General features: G+C 42.1%; 1 protein-coding gene across 1 annotated transcript; it reads right to left on the reverse strand.

Annotated features, from left to right (window-relative positions):
• Positions 1-5834: 5834 nt before the first annotated feature.
• LOC128331033 (vomeronasal type-2 receptor 26-like) lies at positions 5835-15865 on the reverse strand. Its single transcript, XM_053264399.1, has 5 exons — positions 15644-15865; positions 13235-14101; positions 9793-10020; positions 7097-7223; positions 5835-6733 (listed from the first exon to the last, which is right to left on the reverse strand). The coding sequence occupies exons 1-5, from the start codon at positions 15863-15865 to the stop codon at positions 5835-5837; spliced, it is 2343 nt and encodes a 780-aa protein (XP_053120374.1).
• Between the last annotated feature and the right edge of the window lie 210 nt (positions 15866-16075).

Below are 16075 nucleotides of genomic sequence, written 5' to 3' on the forward strand. Positions count from 1 at the left end.
AATTATAGGCCTGTTTCCAACCTTCCATGGCTGGGCAAGGTAATTGAGAGGGTGGTGGCCTCTCAGCTCCAGGCGGTCTTGGAGGAAACTGATTATCTGGACCCTTTTCAAACTGGTTTTCGGGCCAGATATGGGGTGGAGACTGCATTGGTCAGCCTGATTGATGATCTCCAATTGGGAATTGATAGAGGAAGTGTGATTCTGTTGGTCCTTTTGATACTATCGACCATAGTATCCTTCTGGAACATCTGATGGTGTTGGGGGTGGGAGGAACTGTTTTACAGTGGTTATGCTCCTACCTCTTGGATAGATTCCAGGTGGTGTCAATTAGACTCTGTTGCTCTTCAGAATCTGAGGTTAAGTATGGTGTCCCTCAAGGCTCCATACTTTCTCCAATGCTTTTTAACATCTACGTGAAACTGCTGGGAGAGATCATCAGGAGATTTGGAGCTGGGTGTTTCCAGTATGCTGATGACACCCAGATCTACTTCTCCATGTCAGCTTCTTCAGGAGCTGACATATCCTCCCTAAATGCCTGCCTGGAAGCAGTAATGGGCTGGATAAGGGAGAATAAATTGAAGCTGAATCCAAATAAGACGGAGGTACTTATTGTGCGGGGTCAGAACTCTAGAGATAATTTTTATCTCCCTGTTCTTGATCGGGTCACACTTCCCCAAAAGGAACAGATTTGCAGTCTGGGAGTACTTCTGGATTCACACCTCTCCCTGGTTTCTCAGGTTGAGGTGGTGGCCAGGGGTGCTTTTTATCAGCTTTGGCTGATATGCCAGCTGCGCCCGGTTCTTACTATCAATGACCTCAAAACAGTGGTACATCTGTTGGTGACCTCCAGACTTGACTTCTGTGATGCACTCTATGTGGGGCTGCCTTTGTACATAGTCCAGAAACTTTAGTTGGTTCAGAATGCAGCAGCCAGGTTAGTCTCTGGGTCATCTCGGAGAGACCATGTTACTCCTTTACTGATGGAGTTACACTGGCTGCCAATCGGTTTCCGGACAAAATACAAAGTGCTAGTTATAACTTATAAAGCCCTAAACAGCTTAGGCCCTGGGTATCTAAGAGAGCATCTTCTTCACTATGAGCCCCACCGCCCATTGAGGTCATCTGAGGAGGTCCGTCTCCAGTTACCGCCAACTCGTTTGGTGGCTATACAGAAACGGGACTTTTCAGTCCCTGCCCCAAGATTGTAGAATGCGCTCCCTGCTGAAATACGATCCTCCCCATCTGGCAGTTTTCAAAAAACACCTGAAAACCCATCTTTTTGCCCAAGCTTTTTCAGCTCCTAAAAAGGGGGGGGTGTTTAATTGCTGGTTTATTGTTAAATTGTTAAAATGTTTTTAAGTTTTTTGTAAATGTTTTTAACTGTTTTTATGCTATTGTTAACCAACCGGAGACTAAAGTTTGGGGTGGTGTAAAAATTTGAAAAATAAATAAATAAATAAAATAAAATAATATGGTCTCTTTGGGTTGCCCCAGAGGCTAATCTCGATGCCATTTTTTGCACCATTTGTAAATGTTTCTATAGATGATGAAGGAAAACATTAGTTTTGGACTGATCTCTTTCAATTCCTTCCTAGAAATTTAAGAAACACACCTGGCTATGAAAGCTGACTATGGCCTTGGCCACTGCTCAGTGAGCAATGATGGGTCTGCGTCTTACAACTCGTGCTTTGCCTATATGGTGGGATAAAGTGACATCATGGAAATGAAGCATAATCACCTTTGTGGATTGGTTCTCTCCATGCATTGAACCACTCATAACTGTTAGATGGTTGCCATGGATATTTTAAGAGTATCTTTTTTGGTTACTGTGCTATGTGTATTTTTTTAAGTGGTGTCATTTTGTATGTGGCTTTTCTGGTGGAAGTGAATAGGATCAGAGAGCATATGTCAGCATAATGGGACTTTTGGATAGCATTGTGAATTTAATGCACAACTGTTGGTATCTAACATTTACTCCTAAATGCTAGCAAGCATTTTAGTAGAAGTTTCTCTAAGTCAAGACTCCAGACTGAAGACTGAACAGTTGTGAGGCTGGGTTTCTGATTAGAGTTCCTCTACTTGACCACTTTAACTTTGGAAAATATTTACCACAGAAATCTCAGCCATCACCACAGACAACAAATAAAAGGCTGCTTCCTAGCTGACATTTAACTAGCATAATCTTGAAGAGAAATAAAGCAGAAATTGTGATATGATGAATATGTACATCCATAAGCTATAGGAAAGGAAGCATCAGCCAGAATGGTAAGAATGATTGGAGAAAGTGGAAATATCTATACATATGCTTTCAAAAGCATATGCATATGCTATCTGTTGGGTTTTTTTAGTTTTTATAACGCTCAGTTTTTGGCTTTTACATTTTTAAAAAATAAATTTTATACTAATTGTGGTTTTTAACCTGACTTTTAACTTGTTTACTCAGTTTGGTTAATTTCATTACTTTTATTGTATATTGTAACTATTTTATTGTTTTGAGCCACCCCAAGCAGTAGTGTACTGGAAGGGTGGGGTATACATATTTTAAATAGATAGACAGATAGATAGATAGATAGATAGATAGATAGATAGATAGATAGATAGATAGATAGATAGAACTTTGAGTTAAATATCACAATGTAAAGAGCATACAAAAGTAACATCTGAAATGATTGCATTGCACTTGTATACATGTTAACCCAGCAGGGAGTCCAAATGTGTTCAGGGAAACTGAACACATTTGTTCCGTTTCACTTCCAGATAACTTCCAGATAAGTGTGTCTAGGATTGCAACCATAGATTCTTACTGCTTTCTCCTAATTACCTGACCCTTGCTGTTCAAGCCAGGCCTCAGGATTATTATGTAACATTTGGGAAAGAAGGTAGTCACCACTGACACATATAAAGGACTGCTCCTAGTTGGCTTTTGATGAATATAATCTGAATGAAAGAGAACTGAAGAATAAATCATAATATGATGGATGCACAAATAAACCAGACTAAAGAAAGTGTTGGGTAAGAGTTAAAAGTGAACTGGGAAAGTAGTCCATTAATATGTCTGTGAAAAAATGTTTGCTTCCAGTTAAACCCCAAATGTGTTTTATCAATCTCTGTGCACTTTAATTCAGAATTAAGACCAAATGTGTTCAAGGAAGCTGACTTTCAAATAAGCATGAAAGTAAATGTGATGAATGTGAAGTCCTACATTTAGGTAAGAAAAATTAAATGCAGACGTCTAGGTTGGTGGAGACTTGACAGGACAGCAGTACATCTAGAAAGACGATGGTGTCTTACTGGACCACAAATTGAATATGAGCCAGCAGTGTGATGCAGCTTTAAAAAAAAGCTAATATACTCTTGGGCTGCATTAACAGAAGCATAGTGTCATGAGAAGTGATAGTTATACTTTCTTCTGTAGTGACCAGACTCCTTTAGGAATACTGTGAGGTCATTCACACAATCGGAATTACTGTCCTAAATCTCCAGAGCAGGCACCCCCTTTCTACCATTATTTCCTATTTTATGTTAAAAGTTGGGAACATGGTTTCAGTCACATGAGCAGGCCAACCACATGAGCAGGTCAACCTGTGCGGCAACACATGAGTAGACCCCCGAGTAGAACTTCCCAGGCTCAGAGGCCTCTCCAGGATTCCCAGCGCGTTCATGCAAGGCATCCTGGAACTTCTGGGGGCCATGTGGCCCCCAATCCCCAGAGCCCCTGCTGGCTCCGTGGCGGAGCCAGCAATTGTGTGGGCAGCCAATGCGGCCGCCCAGGGCTGCCTTTTGATCATCTAAGCCTGCTCTCCCCAGAGATCCAGAAGAAGCTCTTCTCGCTAATCGTGAGAAGAACTTCAGGGGCTGTTTGGGTAGCATCTGCCACTTCCGTGGCAGACAAGGGTAACCGGTCCAAAAAATCCACCCGACACTGCATATTGACTGGTGAGGCTCCTCCTAGCAGTGGGAGATGTGACAAGGCATCTGCATTTGCATGCTGGGCAGAGGGTTTGAAGGTCAAGTCATACCAACAGGCAGCCAGAAATAGGATCTAACTGGTGATCTAGCAACTGCCAATGACAGAACTCCTACTTTGGGCCTACAATCTGAAGTAGAGGCTTGTGAAGCAAAGGCCTGTGATCTGTAATAAGCATGAATGTCCAATCATAGGGAATTAAGTGTAGAAAACTCATGGAATTTTGTGACCCCAAATATCAAGGCCAAGGCCTTTTTTTCTAGCTGTGCAAATGCTAATTCTGGTTTAGAGAATGTCCACAATGCATACACTATTGACCACTCTGACCCATTTGGCACCCTGTGAGAAATCACAGGCCCCACCCCGACAAGTGAAGCATCACAAGCTAGCAGCACTAGACGAGAAGGATCAGAGTGGACGGACAGAGAGGCACTAGTTAGGGCCTTTTTGGCTACACGAAATGCCTGCTGACAAGTGGGGTAAGAACTCCAGAATGTTCCTTGATCTAGCAGTCCACGGTGGGAAAGCATCAGGATAAATCATGCAAAATAAGTCAGCAATTCCAGAAATAAACACAACTCGGAGACTTTGGCAGGGGCTGGAGCCTCTATGATAGTACAAACTTTTTCGTAATGTGAGGAAATTCACTGGCTATAACTACATGACCCAAATATTTAACCTGGTCTTGGGGGGGAAACCCACCACTGCCTGTTTACTTTTAGCCCAGAAGTGTTCAACCTCTGAAACACTGCTTCCATTTTTAAAATATAATGTCAAATCTTTTCCAATCACGAAGATGTCATCTAAATAGCATATGACCACTGACAGCCATTGTAACACCGGATCCATCATATTATTATTATTGTTGTTGTTGTTAATTTATTAAATTTATATACCACCTAGTATAAAAATCTCTAGGCGGTGTACAGAATTAAAATATAAAATATAAAAAATTTAAAATTCATAAAAAGATAAAAATCATAGATAAAAACAAATTAAAAACACATAAAATTTTAAAAATCGAATCTCAATTGAAGGCCTGGTGTGCATCACGGTAGTCAAGCCTAGAGGTTACCAGCATACACACAAGGCTCTGCTAGAGTTCATTGACACTTCTATTACGTTCTCACAGATGGCCAACCATTACTTCTTCTTTAGATATATAACAGGTCTGTTTTAAGCTTTCCACTTCCCACAGTTCTGTATATACAATTCACTAGACAAAATTGGTGAGGCTTCTGGAAACCAGAACCAATGATGAATGCTTAAAGGAGATGGTTATGTTTTCCCTCGAGAAGACAATTTGATAGCCATCTTTAAACAGTTGAACAGCTGTCACTTGAGAACAAGTAACTGGCATGTTCTTGTTTGCTCTTAAGGGCAGGATTAGAATTTCTGACCTGTCTGACAGTAGTACAGTCTGCCTCATGTCACCATGTTAATAAATACCATTCCTTGAGAATTTCAAAAAGCAACTATCCAGAACCTGGCAGGGGTTGGAGCTAAAGGACACCTAAGATCATTTCACACTAAATGTTTCAGTGTCCAGAACTGTAGACGTTGACTCTATTTTCTCCTAATATGTGGTCCTTTCTGTTCAAGCAAGGTTTCAGGGTGATTTTGAAGGAAATTTGACAGCCTTAAAATATCTGAAGGATTGTCACTTGGAAGTAGGAAGTGACATTTACTCCTGAGGGCAGGTCAAGAACTGTAAGAGCTGATTGACAGTGGAACATTGTGCCTCATGGCACAATGTTGTAAACACCTTCCCCTGCTCCTCAGGACTGAGCACGGGTTAGAGCTAGAAGACAGCTAAGGTCACCTCAAACTCTAAATGCTTCAGTGTCTAGAACTGAAGGCTTTGATTCTATTTTCTCCTAATTAGCTGGTCCTTGCTGTTCAAGCCAGGCTTCAGGATGATTATGTAGCATTTGGGGGAAAAGATAAAAGCCAGTAATCCAGCACTAGAGGTCAAAATGGAGAAGATCTCTACAGTCACAGTATACTTTCCCCTGGTGCTCAGATAAGATGGGAAAAAGGACACCCAGACACTGCAAAAGAGCAACATGCTAAAAGTGATAAATTTGGCTTCGTTGAAACTGTCTGGTAACTTCCTGGCTAGGAAAGCCAATGCAAAGCTAACAATAGCCAGGAATCCCAGGTACCCCAGGACGCAATAAAACATAGCGACTGAGCCTTCATTGCATCCCAGTATGATTTCTTCAGCCAGAGAGTGCATGTCCACATCTGGGAATGGAGGAGCAGTACATAGCCATACAGTACAAATGCTTGCTTGAATCAAGGAGCAACCAAGAACAATAGAGTTTGCCAGTCTTTTCCCAACCCATTTCCTCATCCTGCTCCCTGGCTTAGTGGCCAGGAAAGCCAGAACCACAGTGGCGGTTTTTGCCAACACGCAAGAAACAGCCATTGTGAAGATGACACCAAAAGCTGTTTGTCGTAAGTAGCAGTTCACATTCCGAGGCTGGCCAATGAATAGCAAGGAGCAGAGGAAGGAGAGGAGTAGAGAGATGAGCAGAACATAGGTGAGATCTCTATTGTTGGCCTTGACAATGGGAGTGTTCTTGTTCTTAATGAAAATAGTCATCACCAAGACTGTGATCGCAGAAAAAGACAGAGCCAAGGCAACCAAAACAATCCCCAAAACTTCCAAGAAAGAGAGGAAATGTAGTCGCTTTGGAAGACACCCATTTTGGTTCTTGTTTGGAAATTGATCTGCTGAGCATTTGAAACAGTCATCCAAGTCTGAAAGGCAAAGGAGATGTCACATCAATCCCTGGGCAATCCTGTCCGCTTTTTGTTTTACATACAGAATATCCACCTGTGTCTAGAATTTGGTATTTCCAACTACTTTTACCAGAAACCACTTTTATTTCCACTCTGTTGTTTCTACTCTTAATATACAATGCTGGGAGGCCAGAAGAGGCCCCCTCCTCATTAGCCAGGAATAAACAGAGCACACATAGGATGAAGGGAGGCTGAAACAGCTTCCTGAGTGCATTGATTTTAATTCTCACTGGCCAGGAGAAGAGATCCCTTTTTGGCTGGCCACTGTTAACCAGTGTACCTGCTTTTGGAGAATGACTGCAGAGTTCTCATGTCTCCTACCATTCTGATCTGAAATTTCCCCATCTGAACAAGGAACACAATCATAGCAACAAAATGGTTCCCCTTCTTTTGTTTTTCTTCTGTAACCTGGATGGCAATTGTTATTACACACAGCAAGGGGCAACACCTATTCAGAAAAGAAAAATACATCTTATCAACAAAATACTCTATGGAAGTAACGCCAAAGTTCCTTCTCATGGGAGGGGGGAGGGCTATAACAGAATGGTAAGGACCCAAACTTAGTTGGTTTTGTAAATTCAGTGCTGGACAATGGAAACAAGATCCCCAAAAAGTGAAAAAGAGAAGTGAATAGGGCTTCACTTGGGCTTCAAAGGACTCTTTTCAAAGAGGATAAAGAACCCTCAAATTAACACCTCCCCATAACATCACCATGTTTGTCATGAACCCAGCCGCCTCTTAAAACCATCTAGGGAGGTCCAGTTACAGTCGCCACTGGTTCATTAGGTGGCAACTCAGGAATGGGCCTTGTCCGTGGCTGCTGCCCCACACTTTTGGAATATACTCTCTGTCAAAAAAGGGACATCTCCATCTCTGATTGCTTTTAGGAAGACCCTCAAGACACCTGTTTCTCAGGCTTTTAACTGAATTTAATTTAAAACTGTTTAATTGTTTTTATCCTATGAAATTGTTTTATCTTTTTATTCTTTGAAAGTGTTCTAATGGTTTTTACTCTGTTTTGTATTTGTTGTTTTTAATTGTGTACACTGCCTAGAGTTACACATATCAGGCGGTATATAAATATGACGAGTCAATAAATAAGATTTAAGAAGTCAGCTCATTAGTCCTGTGTAGGAAGCAAAGAATGGAAAATCCATTCAGAAGTCAGTCCTGAGCACATTTGCTTTTCTTCTATTCTGAAATGAAAGGAAATCCTGGGGAAAACAAGAAATTCACTGGTTTGGTTTGGTTTGGTTTTTTAAGAAGGTTTTCAAAGAATGGTTAAAATGAGAAGCTTTTAGCTGGCCAAGATAATGTATACTGATAAGACCCTGCACCAAATCTCCTGATGACCTCAGCCAGCGGTTTCATGTAAATATTAAAAAGCATTGGTGACAAAATGGAGCCCTGAGGGACTCCATATAATAGCTCCCATTTTAAAGAGGAACTGACACCAAGCTCCACCATCTGGAATCTGCCTGAGAGATAGGAGCGGAACCACTGCAAAGCAGTGCCTCCTATTCCCAACTCCCTCAGGGGATCCAGAAGGATACCATGGTCGATGGTATCGAATGCTTCCGAGAGATCCAAAAGAACCAACAGAGTCACACTCCCTCTGTCAATTCCCTTGTAAAGGTCATCCATCAGACCGACCAAGGCAGACCCAACCCCATAGCTCGCTCTAAAGCCAGTTTGAAATGGGTCTAGATAATCGGTTTCCTCCAAAACTGGAGCTGGTTAGCCACCACTCTCTCAATTACTTTGCCCAACCATGGGAGTTTGGAGATCAGCCTATAACTGTCCATCACTGAAGGATCTAGGGAAGGCTTCTTAAGAAGTGGTCTAATAATTGCCTCCTTCAAACAAGGAGGCATCCTACCCTCCCTCAGCAATGAGTTAATGATATTAACTAAGCCATCCCCAACAATCTCCCTGCTAGATAAAAGCAGCCAAGTCAGGCAAGGATCAAGAGAACAATTGGTAGGCCACATCGCCCCAAGCAGCTTGTCCATGTCATCAGGCATCACAGATTGAAACTGATCCAATCTAATACTGCAAGAGGGATTGCGGACACCACCTTTATAGACTTTGTAGAAACAGTGGAGTCCAAGTCCGCAAGGAACCCATTAAAAGCATGGCTTTGAAAAGGGTTTTTGAAGAATGGTTAAAATGTGAATCTTTTGGCTGGCCAAGATAATATGCAGGCTTCCATTGGCATAACCAATGCACTGAGGCTGCTTTGCTCATCAAAGATAGCCGTAGCAATCCGATTGAAGAGTGCTGTTCCACAACTCCTTAACATTAATGCTGCTGCAATAGCACCATGCTTTTCCCATTTCTGTGCAACTTGGTGTGCCCACATACAAGATATGATTGTCAGTTAGTAGCACAGTTTCTAACTGGTCTTCCTAAAATATCGATAAATGGGAAACTACCACTTTATTTATTTATTTATTTATTTATTTATTTATTTATTTATAAATTAATTAATTAATTAATTAATTAATTAATTAATTTTCAAAATATTTCTATACCGCCCAAAACTTGCCTCTATGACCATTTAGTGTGGCCATAGTTTGGGATACAATTCTGTGATTCCAAACAAGTGTATAAGACAAGTGAATAGATCTTCACTTTGGGTTTTCAAAGGACTATTTTCAAAGAGGGGGGAAATGTTCAACTTATTTTGAAAATTTGGAATACGGTGCCTTGATCCTAGCAGCAAATGCTGTTTCTGGGTGTACATAACCCTAAGGCATGCAAAGGTACTTTATCTTGTAAGTTAAAAACATAACAGAGATCAAAAACCACTGAACAAACAAGCAACAAGTATTAACCATGTTTAGTGGAGCCAGGATATAAAGAATGTTTAAACTAGCAGTAGGTAAAAAGCAGAGAAAATCCGTCTGAGGAATTGTCCTGCTTGATTCCATATCCTGGAAGTGGGTATTAAATTTGAGAGGATTCAACATTTTGTTGCGTTTCCCATTTATTTCATATTGGTAGTCAGCTTCCACCTGATTAAGCATGCTGTGCCATGTGATGACCTCCTGGTTAATGGTGAATTCCTGGCCTGGTAAAGCCTGTGGATCTATCCTTCCTACTTTCACTCTGTGGAAAGATTGGTTTGGGAAAGTAACCCAGTTTATGACATCAAATCCAGCTGCTAGTTCACCATCCTCATTATAAACCACGGTGTCCCCAGCGCTGTTGTTAAATGAGATGCTCCTCAGGAAAGGGTGTACCTAGACACAAATTTGTATTTTTTAAGTTCTTTATTTTAAAAAATATTAATATAACATAAAACTTAAAACATTAAAACAAATAAAAGAGGGCATAGAATAGAATCAATAAAAACCCTATTAAAACTCATATGACAGATGCGGGCCATGAGGGTGGCACCACGGTGGGCAGCAAGGAGCAGCAGGAGGTACCTTTAAATATCATCATCCCGTGAAGAGTGGGGCCTCACCCATCATCTCACAACGAGGCTGGCCCACCTACGGTGCTCTTCTAGCATGGGCACATGCATGGTGACTATACATAAATGCCTGCTGTGTGGGGGCAAAGGCCAGAAAAGCACCATAGGTGGGGCGCCTTGGTGCAAAATGATGGTTGGGCTACCCCTTCTCTTGGGACTTGCAGGTGCTAGTGGTACTGAGTTAAGGATCTGTAAAGGTACATCCCACTGCCCCTCACTGCCTACCCTGGTGCCTCCATCAAACTGTTACAAAGCGTTATAAGCCTGTCTAAAAAGGTAGATTTTAAGAACTTTTTTTTAAATGGGAGGAAGTTATACTGCGTGAAGTTATTCTGGGTGAAGTTGGTGAAGTTCTACTGGGAGGGCATTCCACAGCTGTGAGGCCACAACTGAAAAGACCTTGTCTCTTGTACCTGCCAACTAAATGCTTTCCACTGTGTCTCTTGTTTCCCATCTGACAACCGGAAGAGAAAGAGGGGGGATAGAAGGATGGGCACTATGTGTTTAGGTTACACACACAAATCAATAAAAAGTCCATTAACAAGCACATACCATTGCAGTGGCACTATAAACTTGACAACCTGATTAGACTTCTGAAAATATAACAGCAGGGCAGCTGTCCCCAGTGTCTGCTTTAAAAGGACGCCCCTTCCTGGAATTCTTGAATGCCTCTGCTCTACTTTTTGTACAATGATGTTGGGGTAGGGCCAGCCCAAGAACATGCTCCATGGCATTACTCATTATAAGAACCATCCTGGGGTACACAGGGTTCATGCAGAATCATCAATAATATGTGACAATGCGCCTTCTCCCAAGGACCACTCTCTCATGGGAGTGAAAAGCCATGGATAGATAGATGGATAGATAGATCTTTATTGATGCTTTTGAACTTTGGTGCTGGAGAAGACTTTTGAAGATAGCATGGACAGCCAGGAGAACAAACAAATGGATCATAGAACAAATCAACCCAGAATTTTCACTCGAACCACAAATGACCAGGCTCAAACTATCATACTTTGGACACATTATGCGAAGACCCAGATCCCTTGAGAAATCCATGACACTGGGGAAAATTAAAGGAAAGAGAAGAGGGCAATCATCCACAAGGTGGTGGGTGGACTTGATTACAACAGCAATGAATGCACCATTGAGAGACCTTATAGGCCAAGTTGAAGTCAGATCATCCTGGAGAAAATCTATTTATGTGCTTGATAAAAATCAGCACCAACTTGACAGCACATCAATCAATCAATCAATCAATCATCAGATAAACAATCATAATACAGTTTGTATTAGAGAATAAGAACCTAAATCAAAGTAAGCATCTCTTTGTTTGGTGGTGCTGATGATAGATGCTGCTCTAGAGTAGAATCATGCACTACACCATGAAAGGCCACGGAGACACCCATGCACTACACAAGAAAAGAACCATCCTGGAAGATACACGGATGGGGCTGATTCACTAATAATCGGTGATGATAGCCATTCTCTCAAAGACTGCTATTATTATTATTATTATTATTATTATTACATTTATATCCCGCTCTTCCTCCAAGGCAGCCCAGAGCGGTGTACTACATACTTAAGTTTCTCTTCACAACAACCCTGTGAAGTAGGTTAGGCTGAGAGAGAAGTGACTGGCCCAGAGTCACCCAGCAGGTATCATAGCTGAATGGGGATTTGAACTCAGGTCTCCCCGGTCCTAGTCCAGCACTCTAACCACTACACCACGCTGACTCTAATGAGAATGAAAGACCATGGAGACATGCATGCAGGCCAGACAGCAGATGCCACCCAGCCTGGTTGCTTGACACAAGCAAGCCAATGGTTATGCCAGCAACACCTTTTCCTGTCTGGGTGACTGCTCTGAAGCAGCAGACCAAACAAGCCCTCTGCCACTCCAGTCATCCATTGGCACATTCACATGTTTGTTTTTGCCTGTTACGGTGACCCCACTTTCATGGGATCACTGATAACTGGGGCTCCCCCTCCTGTGATTCTCCACAGCAGCCAATCTGCATATGCTGCAATGCTGGTAAAAATCCATTACATTTGTATGACAGTAAAGATCTATCCCTGGTCCCGGTGTTTCCCTGGTCAGCCCACCTGGACACATGGAGTGGCCATTACTCCTTGGGAGTATGAAAAGCTTCCCCAGAGAGGAGGAGGTCATGGTATACAAGTTCTATTATTTACCAGAAATAATGCAATTTGCATGGACTAACTCATAAGAGTGCATTCCAATGGAGGACTGAAGGTTGTGGAGCTTCTGGTCCTCCTCAGTGGACTGGCCCTCTCATGAGATGACTAATCCCCGCATGGCAAGCTGACACAGGGGCAGAAGTGTGCTTGGGGGTTCTTGGACTGCCTTTATGGCGCCTGCCATCACAAGAGCATCCTTAGTCACGGTGTACAAGATCAGAGGATCCTTTGTCCTCCCTCTTATATATATTCCCTCCTAGGAAGTAATCATGATCCCTTTCTAGAGTAACAAAAGAATAGTGCCCCTCTTCATTCCCTATTGCCAGACATTTTGCCTGTGTGAGACTGTTTTGCTGTGGGGCTTTTATCAGGGTGGTGGTACAATTGCAATCAGATTTGTAGCTTAAATACCATTTAAAGGGATTAGAATACCCTTTCCTTGCTGAGGGCAGATGGTCCATTCTGAAAAGGCAAGATCGTGTTCAGCATACCCCTTTGAGGATTGTGGCTAATGGCTGCTGCCCTGCAGGTGTTCTGATGGCTTGCCCATAGTCAGGTGACGTGACCGCTCTGGAGCTTGCTGGGATGTAGACTCGGCATACCAGGAAGAGGGAGGGGTTCCCCTACCTTGGAACCATTGAATGTCTGCAATGCATTTCATAGTTAGAAAAATTAACCTCAGGATTATCTATCTGCAGTTTGCCGTTACGTGCAAATGCAGCCATTGTGTGCACAACTGGTGTAGCAAGAAAGCTGCTGTGGATGTGAAATATTACCTGCCAAGGCTGCAGATTCTGAAGATCCCATCTACCCCTGTCAGACATTGCTTTGGGTTTTGGCCTGGATGTGTATATCTTTTGCAGAGCATGTGCTATGGCATGGACGGCATTGTAGATGCTGTAGCTTTGGCCAGTCATGCCCATTTCAAACAGAGCCCCAGGCAGGCTTTCCAGCTTCTCTTCGCCGGTGCAGGTATCATCACTCTCCTTGTGCATATTAGATTCAGAAAATAAACAGTTGAATGCCTTTTCCCAGAAGACTCTGAGAAAGCCATCTCCTTTGGGCACATTAGGTTGTAGGAGCTGGAGGAATTCTTTGAACCCCAAGACTTCATTGGAGTGAGTTGAAAAAGACAAGGCACCACCAAAGATTTGTATATCAAAAGCCCTGTTCACGGCCTTGGATGAGAAATCCCAATGAGCAGTCATGATCCACACTCTGTACAAAGCACTCTCTGTAATACCTTCAGATAGTGTGGTGAAATAGATGAAACATTTAAAAGATCCAATGGTCACAATATCCGCATACATAAGATATACTTTGACTTTTGAACTGGTTAATGAAAAGGCCTTGGCCCGAAGAGATTCGACTGAACTCATTTTCTCTATAAAATCTGATGGCTCTGGGTATTTTTCAATGACAGCTGTACATATTTTATTCATAGAAAGCATTGGTATCAATATTTGCAGAAAATGTTCTCCATCATCATTGTCTGCTGTGATGATTCCAATCCAAATCCACTGGAAATGCAGAAGGAGATGGACAATCCCATTGTACTGATGTGCTTCATTAGGAGCCATGCGATAAAATGAAGGTAGCTGGGTTTTAACACTGATCATTGGAGATAATGCAACATAGGCAATCTAAGCAAAAAGAAATGTCCATAAGTAAGGGCAGAACTAATGCTAAAGTACAGCAATTAATTCCAAATATAGGCAGCTCTAAAACCTATGGCAAATGTAAATAATGTGATTTTGTGTTTTTATGGAGGAAATTCGTAAGAAATTTGCAAGATTGTGCTTGTGTATAGCATGGAAGTGCACATTATTCTAATTATTGATGTCATTCTCTCTGTTCATTTCTGGTCATAATTTTTCCCATTTCTCTCACACAGTGTAGCGTTCAGTTTCTTAAATGTCCAGCTTCTTGGTAGGATAAAAGACAATTTCTTTGAATTCTATCCTAAAACATCAGACATCCTTGAAATATCTTTTCATCTCCTCTGTGTATGTCCAGGGGCGTAACTATAATAGGGCAAGGAGAAACAGTTGTCTGGGGGCCCACTGCCTTGGGGGCCACCCCAGAGGAAAGTCACATAACTCCCCCAGCCTCACAGCCACCCAGGCTTCCTTCAGTAATTTTACTCTGCTTTTTGTTACCAATATTCAGTCTCATTTAAGATTTCTTTACTTCATGAGCTGAGCTTCGGGGCGGGGGGGAATTATAAAATCTTGTCTCTGGGCCCACCCCAACCTTGCTACGCCCCTGTGTATGTCTCTCTGTGCCTGTCTCTGTGTGTAAAGTGATCCTTAGCCGGCTTTCTGAAGGGAAGGAAACTTTATGAGATCACCATGTCCATACGTATGTCCATGTATGTGTCCCCTCAGTGTTATCTGAAAGCAAACCAAATTCACAGCATATGGGAAGTACTAAGGCACCCCAATAGGTGTATTTTGCTGATCTGCTGATTTATTCAAAAAATGGTGGCTGTTCACATTATAGGCAACTTTAATTTGAACTCTTTTATCACTCTTTTGCTCACCACATCCATACTGTACTTTGCTTTGAGGTTTCCACCTAGTTGACAATAGGCTTTGTATGGAAGGATGGACCAAAATTCCTCCAAGCCCATGTGAGAGAAAGATCATAAGTTACAGGGAATGTTTAGTTTTAGTTTTAGCTATTGCTGCTCAAGTATGTGCCACCAGTTACTGAAGGAAGAGTTCACAATTGTTGTTGAATCTTTCTGTTGGGTGAATATTCAAAAACTATTCTTTTTGCCTAAGGTACCTATTCAGTGAGTGGAGTTGCCTTTCTCTCTTATCCCAGTTTAGCTTAGGAACCAAGATTTGAATAAGAATGATGTTAACATACAGGACATCCTAAGCAGTTCACAAACTTCTAGAAACTACTTAGGCTCTTTCTCATTTGCACATTTCCCCTTATCCCCATTCCACCTGCTACCCTCAATGACCCCTCCCTCAATATATCCCTAAAGTGCAGCATGTGTGAAAAGTTTGAATGTGATAGCACCCTAAGTTTGGATGCTCCCCATAGTCCTTTTTATGTTATGTATATCTCTTGTTCCAGCCTCTTGTCTTAAAAAAATAATAATGAACATCTGCTGAGGAGATGTTGAAAGGATAACTGTTTGAAATGTGTAATAGCCCACACAATAATTCTACCTGTGGAATCTTGTAAATGCCCAAAATAGTATCCAGTTGAAGGGAGATTTTATGGTCAGGTCCTCCAATGACAGCTATCAGATGTTTTTGCTTGTCACACTTGAATTTGGGGACCATCATGTCTTGAGAGGAGAGAAGCTGCTGGGTGTTCTGATCAGTGGGCCTTGAATTAATGTAACTGTCATAAAGATTGGCCACCCACATAACTGCCGAATCCGTCATGGAGCCAGTGGGGGCTGAGGGGATGGGGGTCTGTGCGGCCCCCTGAAGTTTCAGCATGCTCTGCGAAAGTGCGCAGGGCATGCTGGAGAGACCTCCAAGCCAGGAGGCTGGTTTTTAGCCTCCTGGTCAGGGGTCTACTCATGAGTTGCCACAGTTGATTCAGTGCCTGAATCAATTATAATATTCATGTATATGTTTTGGGGTTTGTTT

The sequence above is a fragment of the Hemicordylus capensis genome, chromosome 6 (assembly GCF_027244095.1).
Source record: "Hemicordylus capensis ecotype Gifberg chromosome 6, rHemCap1.1.pri, whole genome shotgun sequence".
Taxonomy (NCBI): Eukaryota; Metazoa; Chordata; class Lepidosauria; order Squamata; family Cordylidae; genus Hemicordylus; species Hemicordylus capensis.

What these genes read in the sequence shown, in the direction of transcription:
- LOC128331033 (XM_053264399.1), bottom strand. Translation starts at nt 15,865, where the DNA reads ATGACGGATTCGGCAGTTATGTGGGTGGCCAATCTTTATGACAGTTAC. An exon ending in AGAATCTGCAGCCTTGGCAG is followed by an intron (nt 10,021 to 13,234) that starts GTAATATTTCAC and finishes ATTTGTGTCTAG; the next exon opens with GTACACCCTTTCCTGAGGAG. An exon ending in GGAAATTTCAGATCAGAATG is followed by an intron (nt 6,734 to 7,096) that starts GTAGGAGACATG and finishes TTTGCCTTTCAG; the next exon opens with ACTTGGATGACTGTTTCAAA.